Consider the following 16,495-nt stretch of genomic DNA (forward strand, 5'->3'; position numbering starts at 1 on the left):
ACGAATTGGGTCAGTAACATATCGATTGCGGCTACCCGCCACCCTACGAGTGAATAACGCCTTCCACATCTCGCTACTGAAGAGGTTCCGGGAGTCCAGGTGGCACCCGCCTCCAGCCCAGGAGAAGGATCTCCAGGTGGCTCCAGACCCGGAGTACGAGGTAGGAGAGATTCTCGACTCCAAGTGGCGGCGGGGAAGACTGTATAATTTGCTATCCTGGAAATCGTTTGGCCCCGAGGATAATTCCTGGGAATCCGTGGCTAATGTTCATGCTCCAGAACTGGTCAAAGCCTTCCACGCCCAATATCCGTCCAAACCCGGGCCCCGGAGGAGGGGGTCTTCCGGGGAGGATACTGTCCCGTTCCGGGCCCTTACCTGGCACTCCGCGGGCCGGAGCGGGAGGATGGGGCGCCCGGGGAACGCGGGTCGACGGGCAGAAGCTGCCAGGGGGATCGCCGCGGCTACAAGTTGCTCCGAGGCCGGCGATCCAGGAGAACTAACGCCGGCCTCGGAGAAGGGTATCCGCCGGCCAAGATGGAGGCGCCGGCGGCGGCGTCCTCCTCGCTGCAACAGGATCAGCGAGGAGGCTCCGCCCACACGCGCCGGATTGGCGCATCCCCTTAGGAACTCCGCCCATTGGACGGAGGAACCAATCCGGTTCCCGCTGCCGGCTGGGGCGCAGGGGATTGGCCACAGCTGTTCTCCAGTCAGGAGGAGCGGGGGATTTAAACGGAAGCATGGAGGGGAACCAGTGCTTCCGTTTTCTTGTTTGAAGCCATCCAGTGAAACCTTCCAAGCCTGTGTTTGTTCCTCATGACTGCTAGCTGTCCTGCTAGCGAATTCCAAGCCTGTGTTTGTTCCTCGTGACTGCTAGCCGTCCTGCTAGCGAATTCCAAGCCTGTGTTTGTTCCTCGTGACTGCTAGCTGTCCTGCTAGCGAATTCCAAGCCTGTGTTTGTTCCTCGTGACTGCTAGCCGTCCTGCTAGCGAATTCCAAGCCTGTGTTTGTTCCTCGTGATTGCTAGCCGTCCTGCTAGCGATTTCCAAGTCCGTGTCAGTTCCTCGTGACTGCTAGCCGTCCTGCTAGCTATTTCCAAGACTGTGTTTGTTCCTCATGGCTGCTAGCCGTCCTGCTAGCGATTTCCAAGACTGTGTCTGTCCCTCGTGATTGCTAGCCGTCCTGCTAGCTATTTCCAAGACTGTATTTGTTTCTCATGCCAGCTAGCCGTCCCGCTAGTTATTGCCACTTCAGCGTACGTTCCAGTTGTCAGCTAGCCGCCCGGCTAGGCCACGTTACCAAGGACTCTGTATCCACTTCCAGCCAGGCCAGCCGTCACCCCGTGGTTCCAGCAGTCCTGCTGGCCGCCCGCAGCTGAGGGCTCAACCCTCGGTGAACGGCGGTCGCCGCGGGTGAAGAGTCGGGGTGCTCGGTTATCTCCTGGGACTAGTGAAGCTCGGGAGAACTCGAGAGCTCACCTACACCAAAGTGGCATCAGGGCCGCGACACTAATAGACAAAAAATAAAGTAAGCAAATCAAATCAATTGTGTATAGGAAGGAGGAGAGGAGGGTAGGTGGAGGCGAGTGGTTACAAGTCAAAAGCAATGTTAAAGAGGTGGGCTTTCGGTCTAGATCTAAAGGTGGCCAAAGATGGGGCAAGACGTAGGGGCTCAGGAAGTTTATTCCAGGCGTAGGGTGCAGCGAGACAGAAGGCGCGAAGTCTGGACTTGGCAGTAGTGGAGAAGGGAACAGATAAGAAGGATTTATCCATGGAGCGGAGTGTACGGGAAGGGGTGTAGGGAAGGACGAGTGTGGAGAGATACTGGGGAGCAGCAGAGTGAGTACATTTTTAGGTTAGTAGAAGAAAGTTGAACAGGATGCGAAAACGGATAGGGAGCCAGTGAAGCGACCTGAGGAGAGGGGTAGTATGAGTAAAACGACCCTGGCAGAAGACGAGACGGGCAGCAGAGTTTTGAACCGATTGGAGAGGGGAGAGGTGACTAAGTGGGATGCCAGCAAGAAGCAGATTGCAGTAGTCTAAACGAGAGGTGACAAGGGTGTGGATGAGGGTTTTGGTAGAGTGCTCGGAAAGGGGCGGATTTTACGGATGTTGTAAAGAAAGAAACGACAGGTCTTGGCGATCTGCTGGATATGAGCAGAGGAGAGAGAAGAGTCAAAGATGACCCCAAGGTTTCGAGCTGAGGAGACAAGGAGAATGAGAGAGCCATCAACAGAAATAGAAAATGGGGGGGGGGGGGGGGGGGGGGGGGTGGGGTGGGGGGGGGGGGGGGGGGAAATGAGAAGCTCGGTTTTGGTCATATTTAATTTTAGGTGGCGTTGAGACATCCAGACAGCAATGTCAGACAAGCAATCTGAAACTTTGGTTTGGATGCAATGTGAGATATCAGGGGTAGAAAGGTAGATTTGGGAGTCATCAGCATAGAGATGGTAGAAAAAGCCATGGGGTGAGAGATTAATGAACCAAGGGAAGAAGTGTAGATAGAAAAGAGGAGGGGACCAAGAACAGAAAACTGAGGTACGCCGACAGGCAGAGGGATAGAAGTAGAAGAGGATCCACCAGAGTGAACACTGAAGGTGCGGAGGGAGAGGTAGGAAGAGAACCACGAAAGACAGAGCCCTGGAATCCAAATGAGGACAGGGTATCGAGGAGTATGCTGTGATCGACAGTGTCAAAAGCAGCGGAAAGATCAAGAAGAATGAGGATGGAACAGAGACCTCTGGATTTAGCCAGTAATAGGTCAATGGAGACTTTAGTAAGCGCAGTTTCGGTTGAGTGGAGAGGGCGAAAACCAGATTGTAGTGGGTCAAGAATAGCATGTGAGGAGAGAAAATCAAGGCAGCGGTGGTGAACAGCACGCTCAAATAATTTGGAGAGAAAAGGGTCGAGTGAAGGCTTCTTAAGGAGAGGTGTGACCACAGCATGTTTAAAGGCAGTAGGGACAGTTGCAGTGGAAAGTGAGAGGTTGAGAATGTGACAGATAAAAGGAATAAGAGCAGGCGAGATGGCATTAAGAAGGTGGGTGGGAATGGGATCAGAGGAACAGGTGGTACATTTTGAGGAAGAAAGGAGAAGTGTAGTTTCCTCTATAGTAACTTCAGGAAAGGAGGAAAAGGAATGAGGGGAAGGAGAGAGAGGGGAACGGACTAGTGGAGGGAGAGGTGGTGAGGTAGAGAATTCAAGGTTTATCTTTTGAACCTTGTCATGAAAGAATTCAGCAAGGGTCTGAGGAGATAATGAAGGGGGAGTTGGGGGAGAGGGCACCTTGAGGAGAGAGTTCAATGTGGTGAAGAGAAGTCAAGGGTTAGAGCCAAGAGAGTTGGTCAGTTGGATATAATAATCCTGTTTGACGCGTAAAAGAGCAGATTGGAAGGAGGTCAGCATGAACTTAAAAGTGTAAGAAATCAGCAAGGGCCCGAGATTTCCACCAGAGGCTTTCGGCGGAGCGGGTACAGGAACGTAGGTAACGGATATTAGAAGTCAGCCAAGGTTGGGGTTTTGTATGCCTTTATAGGGCGGGTCATCAAAGGTGCAAGAGTGTCTAAGGCAGAGGATAGAGTATTGTTGTAAGAAGAAACAGCCTCGTTGACAGACGTGGATGGTGCCACAGTAGAGAGGAGGTTTGAAACATGGGAGGATAGAGATGAAGGGTCAATATTGTGAAGATTCCTAGATAAATTAGATAAGATAGGACGGGACTGGGAGGGAGGAGATTTAAGTGTGAAAGTTATAAGATGGTGATCAGAGAGGGGAATATCAGAGGCAAGGAAACTAGAGGGTGAACAGCTGGAGGAGAAGATGAGATCAAGACAGTGACCATTTTGATGAGTGGGGGAGGTGGAGCATAGTTGGAGGTTAAAGGAGGATGTTAAAGCGAGTAACTTGGAAATATAAGAGTTGGAAGGATCATTAGCAGGAATATTAAAGTCACCAAGGATGAGAGAGGGGGAGGAAGGATCATGGAAGAAGGCAAGCCAGGCATCAAAGTTGCTGAGAAAGGATGAAAGGGACTTATCAGGGGGACGCTAAATGACCGCTATTCGAAGAGGCAGAGGAGAGAAAAGGTGGATAGAGTGGACTTAAAAGGAGGAAAAACAGTGAGATTGAGGTGTAAGAAGGGGTTGAAATCTGGAGGAGGGATAGAGAAGTAGTCCAACACCGCCCCCGCGAGCAGCTGGGCGAGGAGTATGTGAAAAAACATAACAGCCATGGCAGAGGGCTGCGACTGAAGCAGAGTCATCAGGGCAGAGCCAGGTTTCTGTTATGGCGAGCAGATGGAGGTGACGCGAGATAAAGAGGTCCTGGATATAGGGGAGTTTGTTACAGATAGAGCGGGCATTCCATAGGGCGCAAGAGAAGGGCAGAGAAGAGGAGGGGAGTAGAGGAATAGAGATGAGGTTAGAGAGATCGCACACACACTTGTATGTCCCAATAGACAGAACAAAGATATGGTATATAGAAAAACGTTAGTCAATCATAATGTATAAAAAGTGTTGAAAATAAAGAAGCACCAAATTGAAGATTCATCATGGCCTATTGTCCTTTAAATACCCTTTTCTTCAAATCCTTTTTTTTTTAGTGAATATTCTTGAGAAAATTTGCATATAATGGAGATGACAGGCATGCAAATTTGTCTCAAGTATAACCACTAGGTTTATCCTGAAAATCCAACTGGTTTGTGATCTGTCAGGACAAGTTTGAGAACCACTGTTCTACAGACATGACACAGAATTTAATTTACAAAGATTTATTGCAGAATTCTATGTACTCCATAGTATAATCTACCATTGGGCTCCAGCAGAAAAACAGCAGGGAAGGGACAACAGGACTTGAGTTTATCTTAATAGTCTGAAGTGTTCAGGAGGAAGAGAAGAAAAATAATCAAGAAAAAATGCAAAATGACGACATAAGACCTGCAAGTGTTTGCAATCTTATTAAAATTGAATACAACTAAGAACACAGACATGGCCGGGAAGTGGGAGGGGGGGGGGGGAAGATATGCACCTACTCTTCACCTTAGCTAGAGGCTAAATGTTTATGCTGATCCAGTCTCTCTGTGACAATATCTTTTCATAAGTTTTTTTTTCCTTTAATTAAGACTGCATTCCCAGAATGTGTACCCCTCTGCCAAGGTCAAGCCTTCCTGCTACTGAATATATTTCTCCGGTACTTCAGTGAAAGGTCTTCATGGTAAGAGCTACATCAATAGCTTTCTTTTCTTTAACAAGCACTCTTGTACTATATTATAAAAATGGTACAAAATCTTCTAGCATTCTTTAAAAAAGAAATTATATACTGTACATATCTGCATCAATGCACATATACACACACACACATACATATACACACAGCATATAAACTTTTTTTTATAATTACAAAAACAATTTGTACCTGAACATTTATCCCTAGGTGTGGAGGGATGGACAGATGAAGGGATGGGAGGGACTTGCCACAGTTCTGCACAAAGGCTGCGGATAGACCCACAATTCTTCTTCCATGTTTCATATGGTATAGAAAAAAAAACAGCTCTGGGAGGGCATGACATCCCTGCAACAAATAGCACAGAAACTGCGCTCTGCCTCAACCCCAAATCTAAAGAACAGTCTAGTATGCAAAAAAAAAAAAAACCCCAAAAAACTGGCACTAAGTAGGGTAACAGCTCATCCATCAGACTGAATCACATATGGCAGTGAGAAAGAAGATCTATATAAAAGCCTTCACGTACACAAGTGCAGCTGAGACCCCAAAACACAAGTCAAAAATGGCAGTGGTGCCACAAAGGCAGTAGAATTGCAAGCGAGAGCAAGAATGAGCACAGTCCAGCCCCCGAGGACAGCCAGGTGTCACGCTCCTCACCCGCTCCTCGCCTCCGCCTCCGTGAAGGGAAGCGTTGGCCATATTGGCTGAACCGACGCTCCGACACCACACTCCTCGACCCTGCTTGCGAGCACCGGCTGTCGTGGCTGCGCCGGCGCTGTTGCCCATCGCTGCTCCCACAGTTTGGAGTGCCGGCCATTTTGGCAGTGCCAGCGCTCCAAGGATAGTTCTCCTCCTCTTCCGGGCGCGGGGCCCAGGAACGCGGGAACTCCTGCTCCGCCTCCGATGCTCGGATTGGCCTCTCGCATCCAGGCTCCGCCTCCTCCTGCTGGCTAACCAATCAGAATCTCCCTTGCCAGCTGATCCCTTTTGTTCCTGATGGTGGGGGCTACTTCAGGAGCGTCTGTTCTCCACTTCATTGCTTCGGCTTCTACTTCAGTAGGTTTTGCTTTGCACTTTGGTTTGTTTCTTTAGTACCCTCGTTGCCGACTCCTCGCGACCTGACTACTGCTTGGACCCGGATTTCTCTATGCTTGCTGCCTGACCTGACTACTGCTTGGACCCGGATTTCTCTCTGCTTGCTGCCTGACCTGGCTACTGCTTGAACCCGGATTTCTCTCTGCTTGCCACCTGACCTGTCTACTGCTTGGACCCGGATTTCTCTCTGCCTGCCACCTGACCTGTCTACTGCTTGAACACAGACTTCTCTTTGCTTGCCGCCTGACCTGACTACTGCCTGACCTCGATTATCCCTCTGCTCACAGTCAGTCCAGTCCACGCCCTGAACCCGAACTCCTCTCCGGCTGCTGCCAGCCTCTGCTCTCTGCTTGAACCCACAGTCCTCCTTGCCTGCCGCCTGCAGCCGCTTAACCCCTGCCGATATCCGCACCTAGGGGCTCAACCCTCGGGGAACGGCAGTCATCACAGGTGAAGCCTCGGGGTTGCCCGGCTGCCCAATACAGCGCAGGTTCGAGTCTTCATCTTTGTGCTCCGCCTGGGCACAAGGACTCACAAACGCGACACCAGGCTCCAGATAAGGTGGAAATGCTGAGGTAGTCTGAGGACATTAAAAACAGAGATTATCAATATATAGGGTGATATACATAACAAGCTGAGGAACTGATGTGGTGTCATGCTGGGAAGTGGTCGCTGAAAACACAGAGCTTCTGCACTTCCTCCTGGTTCTAACTCCCTAATCCTGCTACAATTGTGTTTTTCTTTCTATAACCCAGGCACAGTCTGACTAGAAATAATAAACCGGGCGTATGTTGGTAGGATCTCAGCGAGAGTGCACGCTATTGCAGCAAAATTGCAGAGAAAAGACAAGGACCAGGAGTATGGCCTCTGAGAATAAGATGGTGGACCCGCAGATCTTACAAGGCGATTCTATTTGCTCCACATGGACTGCGGAGATAACCGCGGAGGTCACCACCACAGTGGAGGCTGCTTTAGACAAGAAACTACAAGCTCTATTCGACCGTGCTGAAGCCGAACATGAAAGATTGGATGGCTTTCATTTGGATTTAGATAATATGCAACAGAGGGTAAGCGACATCGAAGATGGCATGGCGGAAGTGACGGGACCAGTGGAGGTGCTGCAGAAAAGGCTGGCAGACTTGGAGCTGAACCTACAGACCTGAGAACAATCGACGAAACAAATATCTTTCGCAAATCTCTGAAGACATATCTCTTCAACAAGGCACACAATGAGAACTAATACCCACACTAATTCACCCGACAACCCACTCAGTCAAGATAGCTCACCTAATATAACTACCTTAATCACTCCTTTCCTTCCTCTTTCTACCCTTATTTAACCTCTGCACAATATTAAATGTAACTGTCACCCTGCAATGACAATGTTAACAAAACTATGTAAGCCACATTGAGCCTGCAAATAGGTGGGATAATGTGGGATACAAATGCAATAAATAAATAAATAAAATAAATAAATAAAACCTGGATTTAGAAAACTGGTCCCACCGCAATAACTTGCGCTTAAATTGGTCTCTCAGAAAGTTTAAAAGTTTTGAAGTTGGTGAGTTTTCTTGAACGTTGGATCCCTCAGACCTTACAACTTAATAACCTGCATGGCCCATAGGGTGGATCCTCGGCGACAGCAAACCACTAGACCTCGGGCAGTGATTATGAAAATTTTACGTTATGGCCATAAGCAGGCTATCTTGCACACCATCTGCTCAGGTCTTGCGTTGTCCCATGAAGGTCAAAAGGTATTATGCTTTCAAGATTATTCTGCTCAGGTAGCTACAGCTCAAAAGGCATTTGCGCCTGTATGTGAAGCATTATATGAGAAGAAAATCAAGTTTTCCCGCTGTACCCCACCAAGCTGAAAGTGCAGTATGAGGGAACGGATAAAGTTTTTGAATCTGCAGACTCTGCAAAAGACTTTGTCAAAACCCTCACCCACCCAACTACTGGATGACTCTTATAGGAAACAAGTCATTTGGCTCAGTGTGTTCTTGGAAGTGGATTTACTGACGCTTAAGCTTCGGTTATATGATATCTGAAGCTTCAATTTTGCATTGCCAATGTTCCGTTTGACTGTTTATTGCAAAGAAAATAATTCAGTGTTTGGTTCTACTTTGAATAACTGCGTACATGTTCTTACAGTGACTTAAATACAGTAAGCATCATACGTCACCGATGTCTATGGGGGACACGTATGGATTTTTTTCTTCTCTCTCTCTCTATTGTAATATTGTGAATTATTTCCTATTTGTTCTTGGATGGGCTTTTAAAGTCCAAATTTCATGTCGGTAGGTATTATAAAGGGCCTTTAATCCTTTCATGTTTGTACCATAGCAATACCTCAGCTGAAACAATTTGTAGTTCATTCTCACTCAGTTGGTGGGATTAGATTAGGAATTTGCCCCTTAGAGGGAGCTATGCGGGCTGTAGCCTGAGCAAGACTGATTATTTCAGTGTACCCTTCTGTTTGATCATTGGTTGATTGTCCACCCCCTTTTTTTTTTTTTTTTAATACCTGTATCTGTTGAACAGGTGATAAGATTACTGCAAACACAGTGTTGAAATTGTGGTATTAACGTTCATAAAGGGATGTTTCCTGAATAGTCCTCCAATATAAGTTTATGTACAACTGCCCTTATCGTCTGAGTGTATCTCCCCTTCCTTTTTTCACTTTTCCTGATGGTTCTTGCACAGGTGGACAGTCTTGTAACATTTGCGGTCCTATACTTACTTTATTAAGTTTTTAGGGGGGGGGTACCAATACGTGATGAGTTCATTTACTGAGCTCCTAGGGTTAGGGAAGAAGGGGTTGATGAGATTAGGAAGAGGGGTGGGTACACTCCATGGTCAGATGTGGTGTACTGGGGGGGGAGGGGGAAGGTTATTGGGTTCCATATTACTGTTCTTAACTGGGGGGGGGGGGGGGGGAGTATAGGCTGGGGCACTCTTCCTCTGTCCTCTGAGGGGCATCACCTCTCCTATCAAATGCAGTAAAATCTTGCAGGAAGCTCAAATAGCAATGCTTCAAGAGACTCACTTGACTTCCTTAGAACATAAAAAACTATGTCGATTGTGGGTTGGAGATTATATAGAGGATCCGACGCAAACAAGAAAAGCAGGGGTCATTATCCTATTTGCAAAGGACTGCTAGTTGAAAAACAATGCTCAATAGTGGTTCCCATGGGCCACTATAGTACAGGCACGCTTGTTGTTAGTTAATATCTACACACCTAACCAGTACGATAAGAGTTTTTTTCCAGACCATCAGACATGTGCACTCCTTTGATCAGATTCCAATTGTTATGGAGCGGTACAACGGCATTATAACATCCTCACACCTGTTTTCCATACCTTTCCTAATAATACCCAACATTCTATTAGCTTTCCTAGCCGCAGCAGCACACTAAGCAGAAGGTTTCAGTGTATTATCGACGACACCCAGATCCCTTTCTTGGTCCGTAACTCCTAACGTGGAACCTCGCATGATGTAGCTAAAATTTGGGTTATTTTTTCCCACATGCATCACCTTGCATTTGCTAGTCTGTCGTGGGCCTGAAGTCTGGAACAGAATTGAGGGACTTTGTGGTTGACCTGATCGGCAAAAAGATCCACCGAGGGGGTGCCCCACTCTCGGGAGATGTTGCGTACAACGCCCAAGTTGAGCGACCACTCATGAGGTTGCATGATCCTGCTCAATATGTCGGTCAGACGGTTGTTCACGCCTGCCAGATAAGTGGCTTGGAGAAACATGCCGTAATGCCGAGCCCAAAGCCACATCTGGCTGGCTTCCCAACACGGGGCGAGATCCGGTGCCCCCCTGCTTGTTGATGTAGTACATGGCAACCTGATTGTCTGTCTGAATTTGGATAATTTGATTGGACAGCCTATCTCTGAAAGCCTGTAGAGCATTCCAGACCGCTCGCAACTCCAGGAGATTGATCTGAAGACCTTTTTCCTGGAGGGACCAAACTCCTTGAGTGTGAAGCCCATCTACATGAGCTCCCCACCCCAGGAGGGATGCATTTGTTGTCAGTACTTTTTGTGACTGAGGAATTTGAAAAGGGCGTCCCAAGGTCAAATTCGATCGAATTCTCCACCACTGAAGAGAATTGTGAAAATCGGTGGACAGCTGGATTGCATCCTCTAGATCCCCTGCAGCTTGATACCACTGGGAAGCTAGGGTCCATTGAGCTGATCTCATGTGAAGACGGGCCATGGGTGTCACATGGACTGTGGAAGCCATGTGGCCCAGAAGTCTCAACATCTGCTGAGACGCCATGGCCGTGCTGAGACGCCATGACCATGGAAACTAGAGACAGAAGATTGTCTGCTCTCACAGAGCTCCTATAAATTCCAGTTTCTGAACAGGGAAAAGATGGGACTTAGGGTAATTTATAACAAACCCGAGTAGCCCCAGCAGTTGAATAGTCGTCTGCATGGACTGTAGAGCTCCTGCCTCTGAGGTGTTCTTCACCAGCCAATCGTCGAGATAAGGGAACATATGCACTTCCAAGTCTGCGCTGCGACGCTGCAACTACTGCCAGGCATGTTGAAAAGACCCTGGGCGCAGACGCCAGACCAAAGGGCAGCATACTATACTGGAAGTGCTGCGCTCCCAGACGGAATCGAAGATACTTCCTGTGAGCTGGAAGTATCGGGATGTGTGTATAAGCATCCTTTAAGTCCAGAAAGCATAGCCAATCGTTTTCCTGAATCATGGGAAGCAGGGTGCCCATGGAAACCATCCTGAACTTTTGTGGGACTAGGAATTTGTTCAGGGCCCTTAGGTCTAGGATGGGATGCATGCCCCCTGTTTTCTTTTGCACAAGAAAGTACCTGGAATAGAATCCCAGCCCTTCTTGCCCTGGTGGAATGGGCTCGACCACATTGGCGCTGAGAAGGGCGGAGAGTTCCTCTGCAAGTACCTGCCTGTGCTGGAAGCTGAAGGATTGAGCTCCCGGTGGGCAATTTGGAGGTCTGGATTTCAAATTGAGGGAGTATCCTAACCGGACTATTTGAAGAACCCACCGATCGAAGTTAAAAGTTTTAACCTCCCTCCGACTGGTAAGTCGTCCGGCATGGACACTTTTACAGTGGCTATGCTCAACTGGAGCCAGTCAAAAGCCAGCCGTCCCTTGCTTTTGCTGGGGAGCCTCAGGGGCCTGCCTTGGCGCATGCTGTTGACGAGAACGAGCGCGCAGTTGCCCCAGTTTTCTGGAGTCATTGGTCCACTTCCCACTTCTTCTGTGTGTTTGGGAAGCTAGGCCATTTTTATTTTACCGTGGTCGGGGAAAAAGAGCTTTTTTTTAAAAAATGGGTTGGGAAATGGGTGTGCACTGAAATTAAAACTAGCATGCGCCTATTTATGGCCTAAGACCTTACCGCCACCCATTGTCCAAGCGGTAAGAGCTCACATGCTACCCACACAGTAACCATGCACCTGGGAACACCCCCGTGGTAGAAAATTATTTTCTACCACGTAATTCAGCGCGCACCAAACTCAGAATTACCGCTGGACAAACAAGCTAGCCCAGCAGTTGTGCCAATTTGGAGTGTGCTACCCACGCGTTAGCCCTCCTGTACCTTAGTCAAAGGGCCCCAAAATTTGTTTTGTGCCTTGCATGCAGAGAAAGCCACTCACTCAGACATCCGCGCACAGCTCTACAGCAAGCTTTTGAGCATCTGCCCCTCTCTCTAGAAAGCAGGCTCATATTTTTCTCCTCACCTCTTGTCAGATATGTAATCTTTACACTAAAGTAACAGGCATTTCATGTCTGCCTATTCCCAAGGTAGGTAACTCACTAACAAAGCAGCATCTGAAAACGATCCAAGTGGGGGTTTTTTTCACCAGGTGACGTGTTCGTGCAGCACACAAATATGCGAATGCCCTCCCTCCTCACCCCAATAAAGCTCCACTGCCCAGCAATACGTTCCTCTCCCTGGACACATTCACATACGTTTATGCATATTGTATAAATTCCCAGTACAAACAGAAGGGGCCATCGTGTCCATAAACACCAACAGGTACCATGGACAGCTCTTGGTAAACCAATGATTTCTCTGCAACGACTGTCGTAGCAAAACAGAAAGATTATAGGGAGACAAATGATGAACGTCCAAAACTGCTGTCTCCAAAACTTAAATCATTGCACATACATTAATGAAAAAAGTTCTTTAGAAAAAAAAAAACAAACAAAAAAAAGATTATGTTTTTCTTTTTCTTTTTTTTTTTTAACGGAGCCAGCGGGAAGGGGGAGAAAAGGAGGGACCTGGCACCACCAGGTTTGCACTTGCTCACGAAGAGCCCTCAACCCCAGCGACTCAACAAAGCCTAAGTAAATAGGCGTGGAGACCAAGCCAGAGCTGCTGCGTGTGACCACACACCTGCTAGACAGAGATAATACTGAGGATTTCCTGGTAGCACATGACCACATATAGAGAGGCAAAAGATTGCTCTCTATCTCCACCTGCTGGTAGATGGACACAACCCACCAGTCTATGGATTGATCTGCTTGATGATATGGAAATGTCTTGTTTATTTTTTTTTACCTGACGTTCGACAGGAGGACACTGACCCTTAGCTAATGAGGGTGGCTCACTCAGCGACCACCCTTTAAAAGGTCAAACTTCACACCCATTACATCACACAACCACATGGCAAGGGAGAACACCTACCCCAAATCAATGACATATTTATTTTCTATAACTTTATACAACCAACACATATTCACAGTAGCCTTCTGCTATTCCCCCGGAATCCATGTCCAGATAACCGTCACAAATTATTTCTCATGGAATAGAATCTGATTGGTTCACACAGTATGTGCTGTACCCTTAATGACATTATAGTCAACATGGACTGATCTGTCCCTCAGGAATGGAAAAAAAAACCCCCAAGTGTCAAAATTTGGCCACATCCAAGAAGAGAGTTGCTGTGGCTAGAGGTTGCCCACTACTGCCAGCTATGTTGACAGCGAGAGAGAGGGAAAAAGCCAAAGGGAAGTGGGAGAGGGGAAGAGAGGAAAGGACAACAAAAATGTAAAAAAAAAAAGTAAAAACACAAAAGAAACCAAAATATCTAAGGCAAAAGAAAAAATAAAGGAGCAAGAGAGCAGCAAAAAGAAAAGTTTCAGATGGAAAAGAAATTTCCTTGGCCCCTAAAAGTTTTTGGTTAGTGCCTAAGCCAGTGATGGGCAACCTTTTGAGCTTGGTGTGTCAAAATTTGCCAAAAAACCGAGCATAACTCGGGTGGTGTGTCACTTCGAGAAAAAAAACCATAATTTCGCGATATTTATAGTTTAAATAACAAAAATGTATAATTGTAATATATAACTGTATTTAATAAACCAAAACTTAATTATTTAACTTACCTGCTTAGTGACTTCTTTGTTCATCTGTCAATCGGTTTCTTTTGTTGGTCTTGATATTATTTAACTTGTGTGGGGTGCCGTGAACTAAGATAAGTGAGGGGGAGGGGGAATTCTTTAACTAATCTGCCTATTAGTGACTTTTTTGTTGCTGAATTTCATTGGCTAAATCTTCAATTGAAGGTTGGTATTTTGTACACTTCAAGCCCAAGCAAGCGCTACTAACTTCATCTGTCAATCTGTTTCTTTTGTTGGTTTTGATATTATTTAACGCTGAGAATAAGGTTTCACAAAACTACGTAGAGGGAAAAATTGTGAGTAAAGCCATTGCTATATTTTTCAGGGTGCTAAAAGTGTCTGGTAATCGGATCCAGGCACTCCAAATTTCCTGGTAACTCAGATATTCTCTTAATAATTGCATCTTTATTCTGCATATCGTGAAATAGAACTGGTGCACATCTTAGGAGAGTTTCTTTAATAAATTCTCCCTCACTGAGTGCTTTTCCATGCTGAGCTATGGAGTGAGCAATGCTCAAACTTGCAGATGTTAAATTTGTAGAACCTTTTACAAATTTAAGGATGGACTTAGATTGGCTCTTATAAAAGTGTAGCTGCCTGGAAATGTATTCCTTCCTTTCATCCTCACTTTTTTTCAAGAGCTGGGAATGATTAGTTTCAAAATGTCTATTTATATTCCACGTTCTGCTTACTACCGTTTCAGTACATAGAACGCAAAATGATTTGCCATTTTTTTCTATAATGCCATACATCTCGGTCCATGTCTCTTGAAAGGGTCGGCTACTGCTACTACCACTTCCTTTACTTAACCTTGGTTTTTTATTTTTTGGGTTCTCCATCAGGGGGGCAGTGACAGAAGATAAAATTATAGATAGCCTGTTAGCCCTGCAGGCAATTAGGGGTTAACTAGCCTAACTGACCACCTTATGTAAATTAAGATGGCTGCCGCTATTTCTAATGGCGGGAAACGGCACCCATAGCACATGCCCTCGCCTCTCCCAGCCTCCCCCTCACCTATCTCAGCAATGATGGTCAATTAGAAATCCACGACACCCCAGAACAGTAGATTGGATGATGGTTGCTGTGGTTATGTGGTAATGGCGATCACAGGGCCCCCAGAGATGCGTCCCCCACGGCATTCCGCTGCTCTCTGCTCCGCCGGCTGGAAGTGAGGTCAAACGGCCGTGCAGGAGGCGGGGCAGAGGGAGCAGCAGGGAGGGAACGAGCGGAGGACTCGGAGGGAGCCAATAGGAGCGCACACGGCACCCCCCCCCCAGCGGGTAAACATGCACCGGGGGGGGGGGGGGAGGTCGCGCTGCACCTGGGGGGGGGGACGCATCGGCGATCCGCCCCGGGGAACGCCGCTGCTTCTCTGTATGCGGCCACATGCGGCCGCGTGTCACCAAAAATGGCTAAGCGTGTCAGTACTGACACGCGTGTCATAGGTTCGCCATCATGGGCCTAAGCATTCTGATTATTTCCCATTGTGCAGGTACAGCATTTGCAAGGTAACTCACAAGAGGGTTCCAGAAGCGGGTGCTATAGGAGCTTAAGGGATGCCACAAAAGTTAATCAGCTTACAAAATAAACCATTCATTCCACTCCTGGCACTGAATACCTAAAAAGTGCCTAAAATATACAAGGTGGAGGGAAGGGGGGACTTTAAATGCTGAGGACACCATACAATAGGATTGTTGTCTGTACATATCAGGGGAGAAAAATACATCACACACACACAAAAATGCAACTTACTAGAAATGAAGCAACATACCTGTTTCAGCTCTGCTGGCATGTTTCTGAAGAAAATCCACCATCTGAGCCAAGGACTTCTTGTTGCAGTGTGTCGAAAGCTGTTCGTTGCAATCATAACACCTGACAAATTACAAAACAAAATGCTGGGAAAGATGTTGGGAATAAATGGCTAGCAAAGCTGGGAACATTTTGGAGGCTTGATTTTATAGTTTAGTATTTTTTTTTTCATACAGAAAATTTTAAAAAGCAATTCTGTGGGTAAAACAGTGCTCTATGCACGGTAATAGTCTGACAGGAAACTGCCCACCTGATACATGAACAAACTTATTCCCATGCAGCCTTCATAGTCCTAAGGTTACTCACTGAGGCAACATCCCAGAGGCACATGAAGAAACTTATCTGTAGCAGGTATTCTTTGAGGACAGCAAGATTCACATTCTCACAAATGGGTAGACAATCTGTGTCGCCCGGGATTCGGCACATTAGGCAGCAAGAAAAAATTTCAAGAGCCTTCTGGGGCGCGAGCCATGTCCCACCACGCATGTGCGGAACACCTTCCGCCTGCAGCACATCTGCTTCTCTTCTGTTTAATACAATAGCATAAAAATAAAACAAATTATGAAGAAACAACTCCAAGGAGAGGTGGGCGGGATTGTGAGAATGTGAAGCCTGCTGTCCTAGAAGAATACCTGCTACAGGTAAGTACCTTCGCTTTCTCCGAGGATAAGCTGGCTTCCAATTCTCACAAGTGGGGAATCCCTAGCATCCAGGCTTACCCAACACAAGAAACAGTGGTCAACTGGGCCTCGCAACGGCGAGGACATAACACAGATTATTCTGAAACAATAAACAAACTAGATGAGAGCGCAGTCTGGTACAGAATAAAACGGGCCTAGGATTCTAGACCCCAAACAGATTCTGCAACACTGACTGCCCAAACCGATTGTCGCATCGGGTATCCTGTTCAAGGCAGTAGTGAGATGTGAATGTGTGGATTGAAGACCACGTCGCAGCCTTGCAGATCTCTTCAATGGA

At 47.1% G+C, this 16,495-nt stretch overlaps 1 protein-coding gene across 8 annotated transcripts in view; it reads right to left on the bottom strand.

Moving 5' to 3' along the window:
• The window catches only part of USP45 (ubiquitin specific peptidase 45), a 203,963-nt gene that overhangs the window by 151,767 nt on the left and 35,701 nt on the right, over window positions 1–16,495 (bottom strand). For all 8 annotated transcript variants that reach the window (XR_003941673.1, XM_030199155.1, XM_030199154.1 and 5 more), the window contains exon 5: window positions 15,480–15,580. Coding sequence is in view for 7 of the 8 variants with exons in the window: in XM_030199155.1 (XP_030055015.1) it covers window positions 15,480–15,580 (101 nt within the window). In the remaining variant the exon portion in view is untranslated. The remainder of the gene's footprint in view (window positions 1–15,479; window positions 15,581–16,495) is intronic.

The sequence above is a fragment of the Microcaecilia unicolor genome, chromosome 3, assembly GCF_901765095.1.
Source record: "Microcaecilia unicolor chromosome 3, aMicUni1.1, whole genome shotgun sequence".
Classification (NCBI taxonomy): domain Eukaryota; kingdom Metazoa; phylum Chordata; class Amphibia; order Gymnophiona; family Siphonopidae; genus Microcaecilia; species Microcaecilia unicolor.